The sequence below is a fragment of the Borostomias antarcticus genome (genome assembly GCF_949987555.1).
Source record: "Borostomias antarcticus genome assembly, chromosome: 11".
Taxonomy (NCBI): domain Eukaryota; kingdom Metazoa; phylum Chordata; class Actinopteri; order Stomiiformes; family Stomiidae; genus Borostomias; species Borostomias antarcticus.
The window spans coordinates 8,228,862-8,249,351 of NC_140244.1; the positions used below are offsets into that span (position 1 = coordinate 8,228,862).

The following is a 20,490-nucleotide window of genomic DNA, read 5'->3' on the forward strand; positions in this document are numbered from 1 at the left end:
AACTGCAGACTGGGCAGTGTGGTTCTAATGGGTTCATTCCTTTATCCTCAGGCTCATCATTAATAATCAATTCATGAGGATTGGCTAACCAGCACAAGAATTTGCGTTAGTAGGTGGGATAATGTATTTTGAGTAAACTATCCCTTTAATTCAATATCTTGATATTTCCTCATAAAATGGCAGCCTCAGTTTTGACAGGTGTTTTAATAGAAACAACAATTCGAACAATTAGATGTATAAAAAATAAACGAACTTTAATTTAAAAACCAGCCCATTAACACACAAACGCAGCTTTGAGGTTACAAAAACTTAGTACAAAATGTAAAAAAAAAAGAAAAAGAAAAGAATAATTACAAACTATTGTTTAGAAGGTTATTTTGTAGTGCCAGACTTGACTTGTGCTCTCACAGACCGTTGAAGCCACCTCTCTGAGGCCGAAATCGGCTCCCTTGGGTGCTGTAGTTTCCCATCAGGCTTGGGCGGGGCGGTTGCCCCAGTCCTCTGGGCTGGAAGCCCCAGACGCAGGGGGGCACAGTCTGCCCCAGCCCAGGCCAGTTTTGGGGCAGGTTGTTGGGAAGGAGGCCCCTGATCATAGACGCAGGGTTGAGTAAGGGCAGGGTATGGCTGTTGATGAGGCTCAGGTGGGCTGCCAGGGGTGAGGGCAGTAGAGCACTGTGCTGCATGGCCAGTCTGTTCATGGCTGCAGACGGACTCGACGCGCCGCGGTACGCTGCTGGGAGGGCCGGGTGGGGCAGCGCGCTCCCCTGGCTGCTGCTGGGGTTTTCCTGCACCTCCTTGCCTGGCGTCAGCCCTCCCTGGAGCCCCGTGTCCTCCTCTGTGGGGCCGGGGTTGCCAGTGCTGCTGCACTGCTTGGGGCTCTGGGGGGTGTCTGGTATGTTGCCGTTGGCGTCGATAAACGTGTCCCGCTCCCCATGGCCCTCTGAGTCCTGCTCCCCATGGCTGACGGGGGCTCTAGGGAGGGCCCTGAGGCGGGGGGAGCTGAAGACGGAGCTGTCCTTGGAGCCACAGATCGACATGTCACTGTCAGACTCCGACCCTCCACCCATACCTAGCTTAGAGTGGAGGCAGGCCAGGGAGGTGAGGGTGGCAGCCACGGCCTGCTGCATGGGGTTGGGCTCGTTCAGCCTGACGGCGGGGGAGTGGCCGGAGAGCATGGTGGGGGTCAGTGAGCCAGACTCAGCCCTGGATGACGAGCTCTGGTGGGGCCTGCTGTTGAATCTCTCTGGGGCGTCTCTCTCCCCCGCCTGCGGGTCCAAGGCCGCCAGGGCGCGGGCCTTCCTCTCAGCCTTGAACTGGGAGATGGCCTGCCTGAGGGCCTCAAAGTCAGGCTCCGCTGGGGCCCCCTCCGAGGAGGTGGAGGGCAGGGAGGACGCAGGGGTCTCTCCGCTGGGGACCAACTGGTCCCTAAGGGGTAGGCGAAAGTCCTGTGCCTGGGAGGGAGAGGCGGTCTGATGGTTTGTATAGGGGAGGGACCTCTCAGTCACCGAGGAGTGTTCCACAGAGGGCAGGGGGACGTCATCATGACAGGCGAGCGCATGACCGACCTCCGGATCTGGAAGAGGAGGAAGACCGCAAAGGAAAGCTGTGAGTGAATGTTCTCTATGAGGGGAAAAAAATAAAGATCTATCGACTTTCAGATGGCCGTTGGGTTCAAACTCAACATTCTCTAGAGACGTGACCAATCAGCACTGACCTTGCACAGTCACAGGATTGTCGGTGGTTGTCATCTTGTCCCGCATGTCCTTGAAACCGAAGAGGTCGTGGAAACGGTGCATGAAGTCATCGATGTTAGCGATGACGATTCCACTGCTGGAGTAGTTTGGGAACATCTCGAACCGTCGCTCTGGCAGACAGAGAAAGGCGTGTTAAGAGTTAGACATTACTGACAAATTGACGAATCACAATGACGCTGAACGTGTGCGTGTGTGTGTGCGCAAGCATGTCTACCTGTAAGAAAGATGATGTGTCTGTGCTGGACGTGCTGGGCCTGGAGCTTGATGAGACAGTCCAGGTCAGGGGTTTGGCGTGAGGCCATGTCACAGTCATGGTAGGGCAAGAACTCAACAATCTGCCTCTTCTGGTAGGTGGTCAGAACGCTCAGGATGTTCCTTGCATCCTTCTTAAACCTAAAGACAGGCAACATAAGACAGAGATGGTTAGAGAACAGGCAATGTTGCACGGTTAAAGGACATTCCATGCTAACATGATTGACAATATTACAGGAAAGACTTTGTAACAATATAACCGGACCACATCTCTCCAGTTCTGGCATCTCTTCACAGGCTCACAGTCAGGTTGAGTGAAATTCAAGACTCTCATGTTTGTCTTTAAAGCCCTAAATGGCCTCGCCCCACTTTACATCACAGAACTGTTGGACTACTCCTCCAGCGTGAGATCGCTCAGATCTGACAACAAGAGACTCTTGAAGGTCCCCCGGTCAAGAGCTGGTAACAAGGGGAGATGGAGCCTTCGCAGTGGCAGCTCCACGACTGTGGAACGACTTCCCACTGACCTCCAGACTTTCAAGACTCTGCTTAAAACCCACTAGTGTCGTGAACTAGGCTAGAGATGTTTCTGTTGTGTTTTTATGTAGTATGAATGTTTGTCTTAAATGTGTGCAGTTAGGAATGTAGTTGGTTTCCCCCCATGTTTATTATGTTGTCCTTTCTCGTCGTCACCTTTATGTGTTTCTGTTCTTTAGAGTCCGCGTCCAGGGCAGCCTAAACCGGTGTAATTTGGTGCGTGTTTAAATAAAAGTGACACCAGAAGAAGAGCCATTGGAGAGGATGCACATTCATGATATGTAATTTCAGACATTATCTGAGGCCAGTGCCAGTTGAAAGCCAAGTATCTGGTAAGACCTGACCTGGCCTGCTCCTTCAGCTTCTTCTGGGTCTTACAGTGGACCTTCCACCTCCAGAGGCTCTCATTGGAGCTCTGCTGCTCCAGGAACATCAGCAACGCAAGCAGACGCTCTACACACAACAGCAACAACAACGCCGTCAAACTCCATGTCAACAACAACCAAGTTAGTCAGACTTCATTCTTCGTTCTACATTTAACATTTTCTTTTCTCTTTTCGCAGCCTTGGAATAGAGTACATTATTACATTTGACTTAGATGTGTTTTTTGACACATACAAACTGTTGTTATCATTGTTATGTTAACAGGAGTGAAATTGTTGGCTTGTTGCAGTAACATGTTCATGTCAGGAGATCTGGATGCGTCTGACCCACCCTGAGTAATGAAGTCAGGGTTGAGGATGAACTCGTCCGACACGATGAAGCCTCCGGAGACGAACAGCTCGTTGTAGGTGTGGTTACTGACGTCGTCCAGACTGTCCACGCCAGCGAACACCACCGAGGGGAGCCGCTTCAGCGAGACCAGGGATGGGATCTGAGGAGAGACTGACGGTTACGCCTCCCTGCTGGTGGCTCTCTCGGAGCACTGGAAACAAGGACTCTTATTTAGGTAGTTTGATCATGTTGGATAGATCAGAGAGTATGGCTAGGTCATATGTGATAACTAGCTGAGAATTTGCTTTTAACATTTAATTCAACAACTGTACTGTACATTATATACAGCATGCATTATGGGTAGGGGATGACAGATTTACTGTGCACTTGTTTTTTCATTGTTATTATTTCATGTCTGATGCAGGTCAAAGGACTGAATGTTGCAATAAAGTGTAAGCTAAGACGGTGTGTGGAATTTTTGTTTTGTTTTCTCCTACGCAACTGTCAAGACTGTCAAAACAACCCTGGCATACAAAAGACTTTCATTTTCACAAAATTCCATTTAGTTTCTTCTCATTGTTTTTTGTTTTTTTTCCAGGATTCTGATTTTTACACCTTTGACCCATTTTTCCCATATTTTTTCAAGCGGCTTTAAAAACTTGCTTTAGCGTTACATTTACAGTAAGCAATGCACCCTTAAAACAATGCTAGGCAAGGAGTTCAGACAACAGCGGCCAGGCCAAACAGGGATCTGCTGTTCATGTTTATGTCATATTGACATATTTGTTTGTCATTTACAAATTGTTCAAAATCCTCATATATATGGCACTTTAAAAAAATTCTCTGAGTGTCTGAACTTCATTTTGATGTTTGGATTCTGCGATTTCGTCCGTGTCATCTACAACGCGGAAATCATAGGGCCCCAGGTTCTCCCAGAATCCTGGCTCAGTAGCTTCCAGAAAACTCTGATATACACACGCCCCCCAACAACACATACGTGCACTCAGTGACAATTCTATTCATGCCATGTCCGAAATCCAGAAAGCCACAGTATTGTCTGAAAGTGCGATAGGGTCTAGCTTAGCTGCTGCTGTCTCCCATAATTATGGAGCACATTTCCTTGGCAGCTGGCAGCACGAAGGTTTCTCCAATATTATGTGGTTTACCTGCTTTGGCGATGCGTAATGCGACATCCGATATGAAGCCTCAGTTTTGAGGTTCACCTGACAACTTCAACCTTCAACTCGCTTTTGTCCTCGTAACTGTTGAAGAGTAGGCTCCTGACAGTGATCTCAAGGTAATGGCTTATTTGTGAAGTCCTTACCACAGCTTATAGAACCTCACCACCAGCTCCACTCACCACCAGGTTTTATTGTTATCCGTGGCTCATGAATCTAATGTTCTTGCTTAAACTACCATCACATGAGTCAGATGGTAATCAGTCACAACCTCTCTTAAATGCTTCTTTCAATTCTCTCTCCCAAATGGGTGTGTGCTCCCCAAGCGCTCTCTCAGAGCGGTGCCACTTGATTTAGACCTCTGCTTGTGCTCAAAGCTCAGAGGTCAACTCCTCAGTGTCAACTCACACACGCCTCCCCTTTCAACCTCCCTCTCTGGAGGAAAGGCCCAGGCCAGACCCTCTTTAGTCAGCCTGGGCTGGCGGGCCCAATTGCCCTGCTGTAAAACCTTTTAGCTAAATCTCAATCTTTAATTCAATGACCCAAGCAAGATATATCAATACTCACCAAACCAATAAAGGCGAGGAGAAAATATCTGATGCAAGAGTAAAAAATCTTTATTAAAAATTTGGTGAAGTTATACAGATAATCCAGTTACATGAAAAATACAGGTTACAAGAAAACATAAGAGAATAGCTTCTAGGTCTTCAGCCGCTGACTTCTTCCACTCCTCTGTTGATGGAAACAAGTCCCGTCTCCCTCCTCACAAGCTCTTTTTGAATCTCCTTTCAGGAGGGCAGGGTGTTGTCTCTTCGGATGAACTATCCTCCCTGGCAGATTAACAATCCCTACATTCAACAGCTTCTCTCTCTCTCACCCAAAGCAGGACATCAAAGAATAAATGTCTAATTAACAGCTTATCAAGTATCCTACTTTAAGCATTGCCTATATACTCAAGCAATTGATACATGGATACATTCTCCAATCGTTAGTCATTACTGTCTCACAAGCATACAAGGTTACATAATTGATCTTGACTAAGAACAGACATTACTTATAAATGTCTACTTCTGCTTTAAGTGATTACATTTCCAATAAATTATATTCAACTCTAAGCAGTGTTACTAATTGATTACATCTTCTACTTTTAACGCCTGTTATTCGCATCATCACCCGATTACTAAAGGTTGTTGTTGTCGCAGGCAGCCCTCCCAACATTGCTCCTTTTGTGTTAATCCACTTTTTCATTTCTGATAAGCACCAGACCTTGGCCGGGTGGGGGGGGTGGGGGACATAGAGGTCTCTTCTCACTCTCCCAGAGCTAGCCGGGCCCTTGTCAGTTCCATGTGTGTGGAGCATTCATTAATCATCAATCCATCCTTGAATTATAGGGGTCTGCCTATAATATTTATGACCACGTTCCTCTGGTATGCGGGGGGGGCTCCGCCATGGAGGATCTCTCTCTCTTCCTGCATTGCGCAGCATCTCATGAGCCGATGCTCTGGCCGTCTTGCCTCCGCCTCGTGTTCCTCCGTGCCATCTTTCTGGCCCCCCCCGATCCCATCTGGAGGGGGCATATGCTCTCTCATGTTCTCTTGATTTGTGTCCGTAAAACCCCCCTCTCCACCTTCTAGGCCTGTACCAGGTGCTTGGGCCGGGTCTGCCCCCGTAGGCCTCTCGCCTCTCACGGCTGATACTTGGTGCTCTCGAGGGGTCACTCCTCGTTATAGAAGGGGCCCTTTGTGCACTGGACAGTCCACCTCGTTCCTGACTGGTGGTCGGGATTACTACCCCTGAACTGTTGAGTGTGTTGTCCTGGGGGACTCGTCCGGGCTTGGGGGGTAGGGTATACAACTTACTTCGGCCTCCACCGACCTCTTTGTATCCAACATATAACACAGCTGGCAACTTGGCTCCTGGAGACCCTAGGAAAGCCACTGTTGAAAGGTCAACACCTTCCTCTTTGCCAACTATCGAAATAGTCGCCCACATTGCAGATTCCAGGTATTGATAAACCTGAATCAACACTTCCTCTTTGGATTCTAGTTGATTATTCAAGCATTCTGCTGCCCCCATACGGGTGAATGAAAACCCCACCCTCTCAGAAAAGTGGTTATATTTGAGCCATCTAGTTAAGTCCCAGTGTATAAAGGGGGGGGGCAGTGGAACGAACCCCATTTTCACTGTAGCAATTTTCTGCCATTCTCCGGGGTCCGCCAGCTGCTTGTCGTCCATCAACTCATTGTGGTCCGTGAAGAACTGAATTCTCCCTGGAATCCCTGGTTCAGAGGTGATCATGGTCAGGGTGTAACCCGGACACCCGGGTTCATCAAATGCACTTGGCTTCCCATCAGCATGAGGTGACACTGGTTCTGTTTTTATTGGATATTTCGTTTTACAATTAAAAGATGACACTGGTTCTGTTCCGTTTTCCCCCCCTTCATTGTACACCACGTCAGGAGAGCTGGGCACCTCCCTCACCAAGGGAGGTGGTGCAGAGCTAGCCTTCTCCTCATCATAACATCCAATGTCCGGTGGACCTAACGGTGTCCCCACAGACGCGTCAACAATGTCATTTTCCTGACAAAATTCCATGACCCCCATTGGGGCTTCCCTCAGACGTTTAGGCGAACATGAGGTTTTTCTTCCCTTTGTCTTTCTTCCCCTGCAGTGAGAACATATACAGTACATAAATCACATTATAAGAAGACATTCAATATTTACGTACCATTTTCTCCTTCACAATCACATCTTTTTCCCATCCTCTTCATAGTGTGTCACATGATTCCTCGCTCACCTTGCTGGTTTTCTCCTTCTTCGTTTTAGAAAGCGCAGGAAAGTTTGTTTCATTCGAGTCCTGACGTAGCTCCATATGCTCCTCTGTACCTCCGAATCACACCGTCTCTGGTAATCTCCTTTCCGTAATTTTTATGACCTCTGTGTCGTTTTTACGACAACTATTTATGTCGCAAATGAGCTCCCTTTAGCTCTTTAGCCTTGGTGAAGAGGCATCCCTCTTAAGGATTTTTTCCAAGTCTAGGGCTCTTTCCCTTGGACAAGGTGCCTTACGCACGTTTAAGGCACTTAATTCATAAGTGTGGATCTGGTTCTCCGTTGCAACACACTTTGTCTTCAGGCTCCTTTTTGTTTTGAGAGGAATGTCACTTCCAGACTGTCCTCCGTGTCCTCGTTTTCCACGAAGGGTCAAGCCCCTTTTTCCAGTGGTTCCTCCAGTGTACTGACGTCAAATCACTCCCGTAGTGTTTAGCGTTCCTCTTCGGGCACCAAGTTGAAGAGCAGGTTCACACACGCATCCCCTTTCAACCTCTCTCTTCGGAGGAAAAGCCCAGTCTGACTAAAGAGGGTCTGGCCTGGAATTTTCCTCCGAAGAGGGAGGTTGAAAGGGGAGGCATGTGTGAGTTGACACTGAGGAGTTGACCTCTGAGCACGAACAGAGGTCTAAATCAAGTGGCACCGCTCTAACAGAGAGAGTGCTTGGGGAGCACACACCCATTTGGGAGAGAGAATTGGGAGAAGCATTTAAGAGAGGTTGTGACTGATTGACTTGTGATGGTAGTTTAAGCAAGAACATATTAGATTCATGAGCCACGGATAAAAATGAAACCTGGTGGTGAGTGGAGCTGGTGGTGAGGTTCTATAAGCCGTGGTAGGGACTTAAATAAGTCATCACCTTGATCACTCGGTCAGTAGCCTGCTCTTCAACAGTTACGTGTCGAGTTTCCTTTCGAAAAAATCTGGTGGCTTTGATGCTAGCTTGTTGTGCTTAGTTTCTAGATGTCGGCGAAATTTTACAGGTCTAATGCCATCATTAGCCAGCACCTCTTCGCAAACGACACATTGCAGTCGTGGGCTATCGCTAGATCCTATCCATGTAAATCGCAATATGGCACACCTAACTAGAAAGGTGGGGAGGCTAGATTGATTGAATTTACAGCCTGCAATGTCCTCAAATTTAACATACACTTCTCTCAATATTTTTTTGATGTTTGTCTTCACATCACATAACATAAAACCAATATTCTGGCGCGTCATGTTAGAGTTTCTCTGTGCCTCCCCTGAAAGACTCTGGCGCCCCCCAGGGGAGGCGCGCCTCACACTTTAAAAGCCACTGAGTTAGGGTAATGGTTACCAACTCCCTGTCAGCCAACCAATTACGTTTTGGGGCCATAGATGTGTGTTTTGCATACCTTGTGTATCTGGGTGGCGATGTCCTTGTTCTGGATTATAATAAGCAGCTTGTCCATGTTGTTCTCTCTGTCCAGGAAGTTGAGTGGACTCAGCTCCACGTTCCCCAGCCTCTGGAGGTACTCCTGGACACAGAGAGGGGACAAGTACAGGGTGAAGGTGCGCAGAAGAAGAGAGGGATTGAGAGAGGGAGACTGAGTATGTCTAATGTTATAGCTAGCTACCTTGATGTCATCGTGGACCTGGTTCTCCTCCTCCACAGTGTGGATGTAGAACTGAACGGAGTTCTTCTGCACGTCCTTCATGATTTCCTCCAGATTACTGAACACCTCGGGCCTCAGCTGGCTGATCAGGCTGCTGATGGACGGCCTGATCAGCCCGGGCCCAGGAAGAGGCTCCGAGGTCGGGTCACAGTCGGGCCCAGACGGAGCCTCCAGACTTGGACATCTGCCCCCCAGCCCTGGTATAGCAGGCTCGCCCTCCACAGAGCTCACAGAGCATAGACTGTCACATGGTGGCTCACCATCCATGTTTATCTTAGAGTCAGACACAGATCCAGCCTCCAGCCCTCCTGGTACCCTGCTGGCTGAGTCCATGCCCTGGTTGGAGGCTGCTACAATGGAGCTGAACTGAGGTAGATATAGCCGTGGTGGGTCAGGGATGGGAGGGTGGGAGGGGAACTGGGACCCCACTAGAGAGGTAGGGGGGTTGGAGAAGGAGTCAAGGACTGGGTTGGAGAAATGGGAGGGGCCAGGGACAGACAGGTGGACATGGGAGGGGCCAGAGACAGAGTCTCGGTTGTGTGTAGTGGTAGAGCCATGTGTAGTGATTCCAGTATTAGTGTTAGGGTTGTCAGTGCCAGTCCAAGCCTGGTGACTGGGGGCTAGAACTAGATTCCTGTGGAATTCTAGAACGTTCTGAGAGTCTAGAATGCTGGCGAGGTCCTCCCTCAGCGAGCTGACGCATCCGTGCAGAGGCAGGGGGAAGTGGTAGAAAGTGATGTACTCGGAAAGGGGCGTGAGTGGGTAAGGGGCGAGGTGGTGCTGGGGCCGGAGGGAGAGAGAGGAGTGGTAGTCTATGTTTTCAGCCTGCAGGAGATGCTGGATCTCGGAGGTCAAGACACCCAGCTGCTCCTCCACAATGCTGTCCAGGCCTCCTGAGACAACAGCTCTGGGGGGAGGAGTCACGCTGGAGGAGGAGAGAGGAGGCGGCAGAAGAGGACTCTCCCCTCCCTCTACTTCCAACACCTCCCCCTCTTCCTCCTTCTGCTGCTGCTGCTGTACCTCCACAGGGCTCTCCTGCTCCTCCTCCTCCTCCTGCTGTTGGACATCCACAGTGCTCTCCTCCTCTTGCTGCTGTACCTCCACGTGGCTCTCCTCCTGCTGCTGCTGTACCTCCACGGGGCTCTCCTCCTCCTCCTCCTGCTGCTGCTGCTGGACCTCCATGGGGTTCTCCTCCTCCTCCTCCTCCTGCTGCTGTACCTCCACGGGGCTCTCCTCCTCCTCCTCCTCCTCCTGCTGCTGCTGCTGGACCTCCATGGGGCTCTCCTCCTCCTCCTGCTGGTCCTCCATGGGGCTGTCCTCTTCAGGCTGGAGCGTTGAGGGAGTCCTGCTCCTCTCTGGTGGGGGAGAGCTCTCGGAGGCCAAGGGGGACTGAGGGGGAGGGCTGGGCTCCTCCCGTCTCTCCTCTTTTTTCAGCCAGTCAGTCTCTACCCCGGGACCTGTAGATGGGGAACAGAGGTTAGTTTCTCAGGTGGCCACCTGGTCTTTGTACACCGCTTGGGTCGCGTCATGTTGTGAGACCCCGTAGGGGAGGGTTAGATCGTCCGCTTTTAGGTCGGTGAGACACCAGCTGGGAGGCTCGTTTATGAACTTTGGTTATCATCTCACGTGTGAGCTTTCTGTAACGTTTCCCGGCTATTTCGGCCAGATGACAATGTGTCCCTCTAAGGGGTTGGGGTGTCCGGAGTCTCGGACACCCCTCGCTCCTCGAGCGGTTTTCCCAGGTCAAGGTCCTGTCAGAATATAGAGGAACCTTACTCTGATTCTTCCAGTATCCCTTTCACCACAGGTAGTACCCTTCTCAAGGTTCATGATGTATTTTACAAATATAACACTCATCTGGATGGTTTAAAGCAAGACAGTACTACAAGCATCAGGCGAGGCAAAAATGGTTTGTATTTTTAAGAAAGCAAGTATTTCTTCTTTACTTAAAGGCTTTTGGTACAGAATCAAAAGAGCTCCTTAAGCTAAGATGCAATGGATTTTTTGAGAGAAGCTAAGGCTCTTGATCTCAAACCCATAACAGCACAGTTACCTAATTTATACAGTTTCACTCAAAGTTGCAATATCACGCAGGAGGAGTCTTGGACATGCAAAGCTTTCTTTCCACCGTAGGTGGATCTGTGGCTCGTCTCACATGGCTGCTTACGCCCACCCGCCACCCATCTGGTGCAAACTTCCTGTTTTCTCGCAGTTGCCTGGAGCTGCAAGTGGCTGTTGCTGCATGTTCTGCCCATGTTAAATTTGGGGAGGAAACTGTTGTTGAGGCAGGGAATATGTGTGCTGGATAGAGGGCCTCCCCAATGGTTACTGGGTTGCTGGGGCATCTGATGGCGTCTTCCATCAAAGCCCCCGGTCTGGTAATGGTGTCTGTAGTCCGGATCCCAAACTCCTACTGCGTACTGTCCCCCACCATAAAGGGCCCGCTCCTCTTGCCTCCCTGCACTTTCTGTTCCTGCTTCTGTTTCTTTTTTGTTTAGTACCTGAAACTGGAGCTGGCTCCAAGTTTACTGGCCTACTTGGCTCAGGGAGACATGGTTCTGCAGCGAGTCCAGTCTGTCTAACTTTGTGTAATTGAGGTGTTTCACATGATTTCAGAATAAACACACCTGTCATTGGGTGATTCTGCAGTTGGTTATTGCAAACTAAGACTACACCAAGGAACCTACACCAGACCAAGGAACATTCCAAACGGATCCGGAAGAAGGTTCTTAAAAGCACCAATCAGAGAGAGGACATTAAAAAAAATAGAATATGTCCTGAAGCAGTTAAGTCTATCATAAGGGACAAAATGGAAGAGAAATTCTGAAAGATGGAGGGCAAAGTACAGAGAAGCTCTGAAGGAAAACCTGCTGCTACCAATGCGGCCCATCCAAATATTACATCACACATCACACTACCCCAAAAAAGATTGCAAATGCGACCATTTGGTCGCAGTTTTGAACCCTGCGTAGATGAGGAGAAACATAACAGGAGTCCGCTAGAAAGAAGCAATGAGCAGTAACGTTAATGTTAGAAGAATAAATACAGCAAGTGCAGTTATTGCAGAAATAGACTAAGTTTGATCTATGTTTTGTTACGCTGGTTGGCTGAAGGAGTTTGTCTGTAAAGGCAAGTACTCCCACCCACTCAAATCGTTCTGGGTGGCTGGAAGTCCAGACTCTATCGTGAAAACTACTATTTTTTGCCGATCATTCTGGCTTCCAGGCTAGGACTTCACCCCATTCCGGTAGGGCTTACATGTTTGAGGTGCTTAATTTCAGCCGTCATCTGTGGTCTGTGTGTGTGGTGCATTTTCAAACAGATTTTACAGGAAAGTGACTGTCATATGCAGAATTGAGTGTGTTGTAGAAGCACTGGTCTTGGTTGTTACATCAGGGGTGTCAGACACCTCTTGCCAGGGATAGGAAGTGATCCAAAACCTGGACATGTTGGGTGGTTTAATTGGATGGTGCTCTGGTAGGACAAGACCACAGGATACTCTGCTTAGTTATTGTATTTAGTACGGACTCAACACAAAGCTTTTGCTATGTATCACATCATTTTGTGCGGATGCTGCAGCTATCTAGAAAGTACAGCAACATCATTACTTGTGGACAGAAAGCTAGCTGGCTAACTAAGTAGGCTAAAATGGGGGTTCTGTTTCTAGTATAATAATAATAACAATAATAATAAAAAATTACCAGTTACACATTTTAGATACAAAGCCCCTTTTTCACATGTTGACATGTTTCCTTTAACCTCTTTTAGACTTGTACAGCAGCTATACTGAGTCTTTGCTGAATTTGACTGGATTATTTAATCACCTGAGAGGTGGGTCTGGGCGTTGGTGTGCTGGGAGTCCTCTGGGACGGGGGCTAATTGCTCCTGGTGCGAGGGGCTGAGCTCTGCTGCCCAGGGGGGAGAGGCGGAGCTGGGCCGGGGGACGGTGGGGTAGCCGGTTGCCACGGCGACCTGTAGGAAGCGCAGGAAGCGCGGGTCCTGGGGGTTGTCCTTCTCCCTCTGGCAGTACTTCTCCGTCCTCAGACCTGCAGCGGGCGGCGGAGGGGGGGAGGTGAGAACAACCATACTAGGACGGCAAGGGCGTGTCTGTGTGTGTAGAGCCAGGCGCACCTGTGATGGGGATGAGGACCCAGGGGATCTCTGAGGCCTCGTCTTCTCTCCCTGAGGACGTGGCCCCCCTGGACATCTCGCCGTGAGAGCTGGGGCTGAAGCCCTCCAGGCTGCTCATACTGCCTGCCGTCTGTTCCTGCACGAGGGCCAGAGAACAAAGGCAGGAGAATTAGGAAAAAGACACTTAAAACCAGACAAGCCACTTCACAACATTTTCAGGGTGAGACTTAACAATCAATAGTGATGATTTGAGGTTGTTTCTAACCAACTAAATATGCACATAAAAGTACAAGTACAAGGCAGAAATTAGTCTTGTCACAGAGTAGGGGCGTTAATAGGTACCCTCTCAAGCGGGGGTGTTAATAGATCCCCCTAGGATTGTAAGTATTTGAGGTGTATTTGACTACTCAGAGTTTGCATGTTTGGCACAGTTCCATTGTGCTGGGTCTAAACTAACCATACTTCCAAGTATTTTACATTAGTACTTGCAAACAATATTTGACTTAGGTTTAGAGGCAGCCAACCAATCAGTTCAGTTCCCTACTTCCAGGTAGTCCTGTTTCTTCTGTGGCTCCTGCTCCACCTTAGAGAGGCGATTCCCTGAGTCTGTGTCGCAGTCAAACAGCGAGGTGTCCGTCGGCTCCTCAACGGATCCGCCGTCCGACCTCCTGGCGCTGGTGATTATCGCAGTGTTCTTGAGGCTGGTGAGCATGGCGAGCAGCTTGACTGCACCCGTGGACCCCCTCAGATCCACATCCTTCAGACCCACGCAGCCCACCGCTCTGGACGGGCTCTGGCCCCCCTCTGCTACCAGGGCGGAGGTGGTGGAGGGAGGGAAGAGGGAGGCAGGGGGAGGGAGCGGTGGACGGTGAGGAAGAGATGGAGGAAGGAGAGATGGAGGGACAGAGAGACATGAGGCTGGGTATTACCTCATGATACGATACATATCACAATACATGGGTCACTATATGATTGTATCACAATATATTGTGATACCATACAATACATATTATGCTACAATAAATATACTACTACCTCAGCACAGGGGCCTTGTGGTTAGAGTGTCGTGTCCTGAGATTGGGAGAACCCTGAGGGTTCAATCCCTGGCCGAGTCATACCAAAGACGATAAAAAATGCTACCCAATGCCTCCCTGCTTGGCACTCGGCATCAAGAGTTGGATTGGGGTCATGTCCCTGCGACATACTAGCATACTAGGTCCAGGGGGTGTACTTGTACACCAAGCTGCCTCACGCTAAGGAATCAGAAGATAGGCTCCTACCTAGTCTCAACGCCAGACCCATGAGAGTCTATGTGAGCGTAAAGCGTTTTATAAGGATTTTTACTCCACGTGTTCTTGTTGCTTTGCGGAGTTTCAAATTGTTTATGTTTTTATTTATTTATATTTTTCTCTCTTTAGTTTTGGTGTACTGCTGATTTGTTTGTAAAGCACTTTGTAACATTTGTTTAGAAAGGTGCTGTATACAGTTTTTTTTTTTTTTTGTACTGTATCGATACTATACTGTGGAAAATAGATACCGTAAAATATTGCCATGTATTGCTGCATTGATTAGGGCTGTCCTGAATACCAATTTACAGGCTTCGAGAACTCAGTGGGAATGAGCGAATAGTGAATAGTATTCGTTCTCAACTCCTAGGTTGAGAACGAATCATTGCAGTCTATATCTACCAGTGACAAGCGGAGCAATGCACCAGTCATATTCCCTTGTTATTCAACTTTTGCTTCCTGTTACTTGTAGCTAATTGTTGCTAGATTGTTTAGCTCGCTAGCTGAGTATTTGTTCATGATTTGTTTGTTTTAATCTGTTTTTATTATGTTTGAAATAAACTTTCATTCATTCATTCATTCATTTAATCATGTGTGGGTTGTTTTATGATGGCTTGTGACTGTCAGGTTGCCCAAGTTGAGGTTTCACTTTTACGTTTTGACAAGTAGGTTTCATTCTCGTCATGGCTACATCCATTAACTCTTGAAAATCAGTTCCAATTGTGTTTGATAAAAATCTATTTTGTACCACAATAAACTAGAAGCTGATAGTAGCGTACCAAAATCAATCAAAAACCATTTTGGGCTGTGGGATGGTCCACAGCCACACAACTGGTCTGGTAACCCTCTGACAGCACATTACATTTACTCACATTATATTCAGTCATTTAGTTATTGAGAAGTTTCCTTTGTTGCAGGCACACCACGTAGTCAAACAAACAAATCACATGACACAGGTTTTGTTCATACATTACACTATCTTTATTTAGCAGGTTTGACAATCAATCCAGCCAAATGTGTCTTCGCCAAGGGAAACACTGAGTACCTGGGCTTCTCCATTGGAGGTGGGGTAATCAAGCCACAGATTAATAAGGTTCATGCTATTGAGACCTGCCCCCTCCCACAGACCAGGAAGCAGCTCAGATCTTTTTTTAGGGATGGCTGGCTTCTACCACCGGTTCATATAGAACTTCTCAGCCAGGGCGGTGCTTCTGACTGATAGAACCGGCTCAAGATGCTCAAGATGCCCCAACCGGATCCTGTGGACAGCGGAGGCGGTGGCAGCCTTCCGTGACATCCAGCAGTCCCTCAGTAAGAACCCAGTCCTGCACAGTCCAGATTTTGAGAATGACTTTGTTTTGCAGACGGATGCGTCCGAGAGGGGTGTTGGAGCTGTGCTTTTGCAGGGGCCTGTGGAAGACCGGCACCCTGTTGCCTACATCAGTCGCAAGTTGTTGCCCAGGGAGGTCTGCTATTCTACAGTGGAGCAGGAAGCTCTGGCGGTCAAGTGGGCCATGGACTCTTTCAAGTACTATCTCCTGGGGCAGGAGTTTGTTATAGAGACTCACCATAGAGCACTGCAGTGGCTGGAGAGGATGAAGGACACTAATGGGCGGATAACCCGGTGGTACCTTGCCATGCAGCCATTCCGGTTCTCCGTGTACCACATTCCTGGCAAGGAGAACGTCATTGCTGACTATCTTTCCTGCTGTCATGACGACGCCTCAGAAGGGGGGGGAGTGTGTGATGGCCGCATCCACGGCCACACAACTGGTCTGGTAACCCTCTGACAGCACATTGTACTCACACTATATTCAGTCATTTAGTTATTGAGAAGTTTCCTTTGTTGCAGGCACACCACATGGTCAAACAAACAAATCACATGACAGGTTTTGGTCATACATTACACTATCTTTATTTAGCAGTTTGACAGTACATTACTTGTATTTGTAGCGCACATTTAGTTACTTTTGTACAGTTCAATAGGCTTTATTAAGATCTTAGGTATGGTGTCTAATTTGTGTTTGTTTGGAGTTACCAGTGCTGTGGAGGGACGACATGCCAGGCGGGAACAAAAGGTACACGCCCCGCCAGTCTCCGCCTTAAATAGAGGAGGCGGCCAATTTGGCCTTGTCCAAATGTCGCTGCATTGTGCGGGGAATGTTATGTTTTGTTCGAGTATTTTAGTTATTTCTTTAGATCTTTGTATTGGGATCTTTTGTTATGATTTATAGTATATTGTAATTATGTTAATCCTTTTCATAGTTGCCTTATTTTGGTTATTTGTGGGTTAGGCTGTATGTTTGTATATAAGTATATAAGTATACAAGTTCCCCTTTGTCTTCAGTTTGGGATGTCTGTTATATTCTGTTTGTGGCAACCCTTTGATTAATTTGACCTCTTTTATGGGCCCAGCACTGTCTCATTTTTGTGATGTTTTTTGGGTAAATAAAAACCCTAGTTTTCTAAACTTTGCCTATGACTCCTCTTGCCTTCCGGTTTGGTCCCTGACAGGCTGTTTGCTACCAAACGTAGGCTACGTCATCCTAGTCCAGCTTTGCTCGCTCCAACTCTCGCCCTACCAACATGCTTGTGTCGCGTTTACAAAGGATATAAATAGATATAGATATAATATATGCTTGCTAGTAGCAAGCTAGTAGCTGGGTTAGGACTGTCAATTTAAGAAGCATTTAGCCTGTCTCTTCCCCACTCCCCTGCTGCCATACACACGCGTGCATGTGTGTGTGTGGTTGTGTGGCAACTGTAGCACAGGAGCGGAGGAGAGACAGGCAAAAATGCTTCTTAAGTTGACAACCCTAACCAGAGACACGCAGAGTGTTTTGAGGGAGAAAACACGAGCATGAAATCCACTTCTGTTCAGTTGCGCTTTCGCGAATCACTCAGGTGTAACGTTATGACGACGTTGGTATTGGTTTGGAGTATTGGGACAAAAAACGTGTACACCAAATACTAAATTGAGTTCCGAATACCAACGTACCGAATGAATAGTGGAATACTCGAGTTACTCATGCCAGCCCTAGTATGGATTTTATTGCACAGCCCTACACAACGTCACAAACACGTGCTCTGTCACGTGGAACTCACGTTCCAGTAAACATAACCCTTGACACACAAGGGGCCCACCTCCACTCAGGTTCAACCCTCCTGTCAATGACCCCCCCACTTACATTCTTTAACAAGGGAGCACCGGGGGCGATACTTCCGGTCAATGACCTATTTGGTCAACTGTCAACTTCGCAAGAGGCCCAGATTTATGCTCAATGAACCCCACTTAGCCAACTCTACTGCACCGTACCACCCCCTGCCGACTGCGACCCGGGGGGGGGGTGGGGGGAGGCATCACAGAGCAGCCCAAACACGGCTGCTGTGAGGGAAATTGTGTTCAGGACATTATGTTTTATACTTAATACTTTATTCCTATTAACAGTGTTCTAACTTCATAATTCATGCTAAAGGATGTTCTGTGGAGTTTTCAGTAGCCCCCTGCGTCGAGCCTGATGAAAGAGTATTGTGTGATAGGCAGTTCCCTCTTCAAGGACATAGCTGGGTGCAGGACAGATAACATTCATTGGGTATTGGGGAGTGAGAGACACAGAGGCACAAACTTCACCACGTTTGATTTTAAGCGGAAAAGCCCATATAAGGTACCATTTTCCTGTTGTTGTGGATGGGCATTTATCATCTGAGCAAAGACACCTGCATGCTTGCTTTTCAAACGTCATGTGAAATACTGTATAGAAGGCCATCATTGACTACTGTTCTCCTCAGATATAATCTGGTGTCTGTTCTGAATTGCCTTCTGGGCCCTGAAGCACTGTTAATAAAGTTCTCTTTTTACTCCGAAGTTCACCGGTGTGTTTTTGAATTTCTTACCCTTTTTAAAAAGAATCCACTACACCGCCCAAACACAGCCACCCATTCACCTCCATTCATTTTTTGGACCTGGGAACCTGCCCCGCCATCATCTTGGCCATAGCAGAGCCAAGAATAGATAGACGAAGCCATAGCCGTCGACTGAGCCCCCAACACACAGTCCTTCTCAGAGAGAAGAACCATGATCCTATCCAGGGTCGAAGGGAGCTGTGCCTTCTTGGTAGTGGACCAAGACACAGCACCGGGAACCAGGTAGGATGCGAGAGAGGGCTCAAGAGGCGGTGCACCTGTGAAATAGCGTTGGCCTGCGTGGCCGGGATAAAGGCCTTCACGCACGGGCGCCCTCACGTTCAGCGATTCACTCTATGCTCCCTTGGTCAATGCCTCAAGATGAGGCATCGCAGGGAGTTTGTCGCTGAGTTTTCTTCGCCTGCTTGGCGAAGCAAGAATGGCTCCACGCCGGCATTCCCTATGGGGCGGGGCTCCATGAAATAGAACCATATAAACTGGGAACCTAATATATCTGCACAGGGCAGGGAGAGTGTACTGATTAACTGCTTCAGTTAAGCCAGGCCCAGCCCCTGAATCCTTCAATTACAACAGGGTAGCTCCTGAGGTCTATAAACACAGCTGATATGGTGTGGTAAAGACGCTAAGAAGGTGTAGTGTAGGTGACCCCCTTGTGCCTATTAGACTCCTAGGAGACTAGGTGCACTGGTCAGTTGCCCAGTGACCACAGGTCGACGGTGTTTACGTACCTCTCTCCATGGAGGCTTTCCTCAGGTACTTTAGAGTCCTCTCTGCAGTCTCCTGCTCCTCCGAGCTCCTCTTCAGCCCGCCGCCTCCCTCCCTCCTCCCCTGTATCTCCTTCTCTGCGTTCCTCTTGCACATCAGTGCCAGGTTGATCAGCTCCTGAACCTGGGAATCGAGTAGGAATACAGGTTTATCTAGACCGGTCATCTGAAACCGGTAGAATTCATGTCAGTGAATACTGAGTATCTGGTTTAGAAGGATCATAGAGGGGGTCGCAGGTGAAGGATGAGTAATGTTAGGGCCGTAATATGAAAACAGATTTCAGACATGAACCTGGAAAAGCACAGAATTGAAAGACTTTGGGGAAAGTGCACAAACGTTTTAGGAATTGAAGCAATTTCTAACATAATATGACAAAGACATGTTTAAAGCTACATGAGATAACTCGGCACTTTGGCAGCCCCTCTGGTCGTGATAAAATCGGCACTGCGTTTTAAGAACCACACTTCCCACAATCCCCCACTCACTCACTGTAATGATGGGGAAAAAACAATAACAAACGCGCGTGGAGCAGACTGGATTGGAAGAGTGTTGCTACTTTCTAGAAGGATGGCTTCAATGCAGGTAAATACCGGTCTTCTTTCTTTTATGTGCATGTAGATTTCGTTTCGCGGGGCGAAGTGTTTGTTGTCTTCCTGATATTGTGACACGCAAAACGTGTCACTTCCGTTTCCACCACAATATTTCCCGCCAGTGTACTAGCCAGTACATCAAAATTCTAAAATAATAAATTCACAGGGTCTCATGCAGTCTCATGTCACGAAAATGATTTTTGGGGTCTTGCTAAGGCCAATTCATAAACTAATAGCAAGTAAAGGTGAATATTGAACCATAAAAAAGTTATCTCATTGCGCTTTAAACACCATATCCCTCTGTCTTGTTGTAGCTGCAGGTGTAACCTCTTTGGTCAACATTGTTTTTGGGCAGAGTGTTGCTTAATTATGCCGGAGGGAAATGCTAAAATGACTTTTTATGATAAATTTAAGTACCATAAAATAGTTAACATCTGAATCCTGAAACGGTAAAACTTTTAAAAAACAACACAGATTTCATAGGACCCTAAATGAGCGTGGAGCAGAGGTCAGGAGTAGGTTACCAGGATCTGATCCCTCAATGTTCTGAGAGGACATCACCATTGGCACCAACACATAGTCCAAACACCCGCACCCGGTCTGATCCCTACCTTCTGCGGGTCGGTGTGTGCGGCCTCCAATGCCCCATTTGCACTCAGCTCAGCGGCTGGCCTATCAGAGCCGGCGCTGGCATTGGGCCAATTGCAGTGGGCCTCCACCATCTGGTGGGCCTTGGCCACAGCCAGCAGGTAGAGCGCAGGGCTGTAGACGTAGGAGCGCAGGTAGCCCTCCATGTTAAGCTTGTGGTGTTTGGGAGCAGGGAACAGCTTTCCCCGGTCGTCCAATTTGGAGTCATACTCTGCCATGGGATGAGGGCGCACCTGTGTGGG

The 20,490-nt window shown here is 48.2% G+C and overlaps 1 protein-coding gene across 1 annotated transcript in view; it reads right to left on the minus strand.

Moving 5' to 3' along the window:
- Positions 1–404: 404 nt before the first annotated feature.
- The window catches only part of tasora (transcription activation suppressor a), a gene marked incomplete at its 3' end in the record, with an annotated part of 47,764 nt that continues 27,678 nt past the window's right edge, over positions 405–20,490 (minus strand). Inside the window, exons 15-26 of the mRNA XM_084445776.1 lie at positions 20,212–20,481; positions 18,974–19,133; positions 13,580–13,842; positions 13,036–13,171; positions 12,729–12,950; positions 8,866–10,361; positions 8,644–8,766; positions 3,258–3,417; positions 2,888–2,996; positions 1,969–2,147; positions 1,715–1,864; positions 405–1,573 (exon numbers count right to left, since the gene is read on the minus strand). Coding sequence (XP_084301902.1) covers positions 405–1,573; positions 1,715–1,864; positions 1,969–2,147; positions 2,888–2,996; positions 3,258–3,417; positions 8,644–8,766; positions 8,866–10,361; positions 12,729–12,950; positions 13,036–13,171; positions 13,580–13,842; positions 18,974–19,133; positions 20,212–20,481 — 4,437 coding nt within the window. The remainder of the gene's footprint in view (positions 1,574–1,714; positions 1,865–1,968; positions 2,148–2,887; positions 2,997–3,257; positions 3,418–8,643; positions 8,767–8,865; positions 10,362–12,728; positions 12,951–13,035; positions 13,172–13,579; positions 13,843–18,973; positions 19,134–20,211; positions 20,482–20,490) is intronic.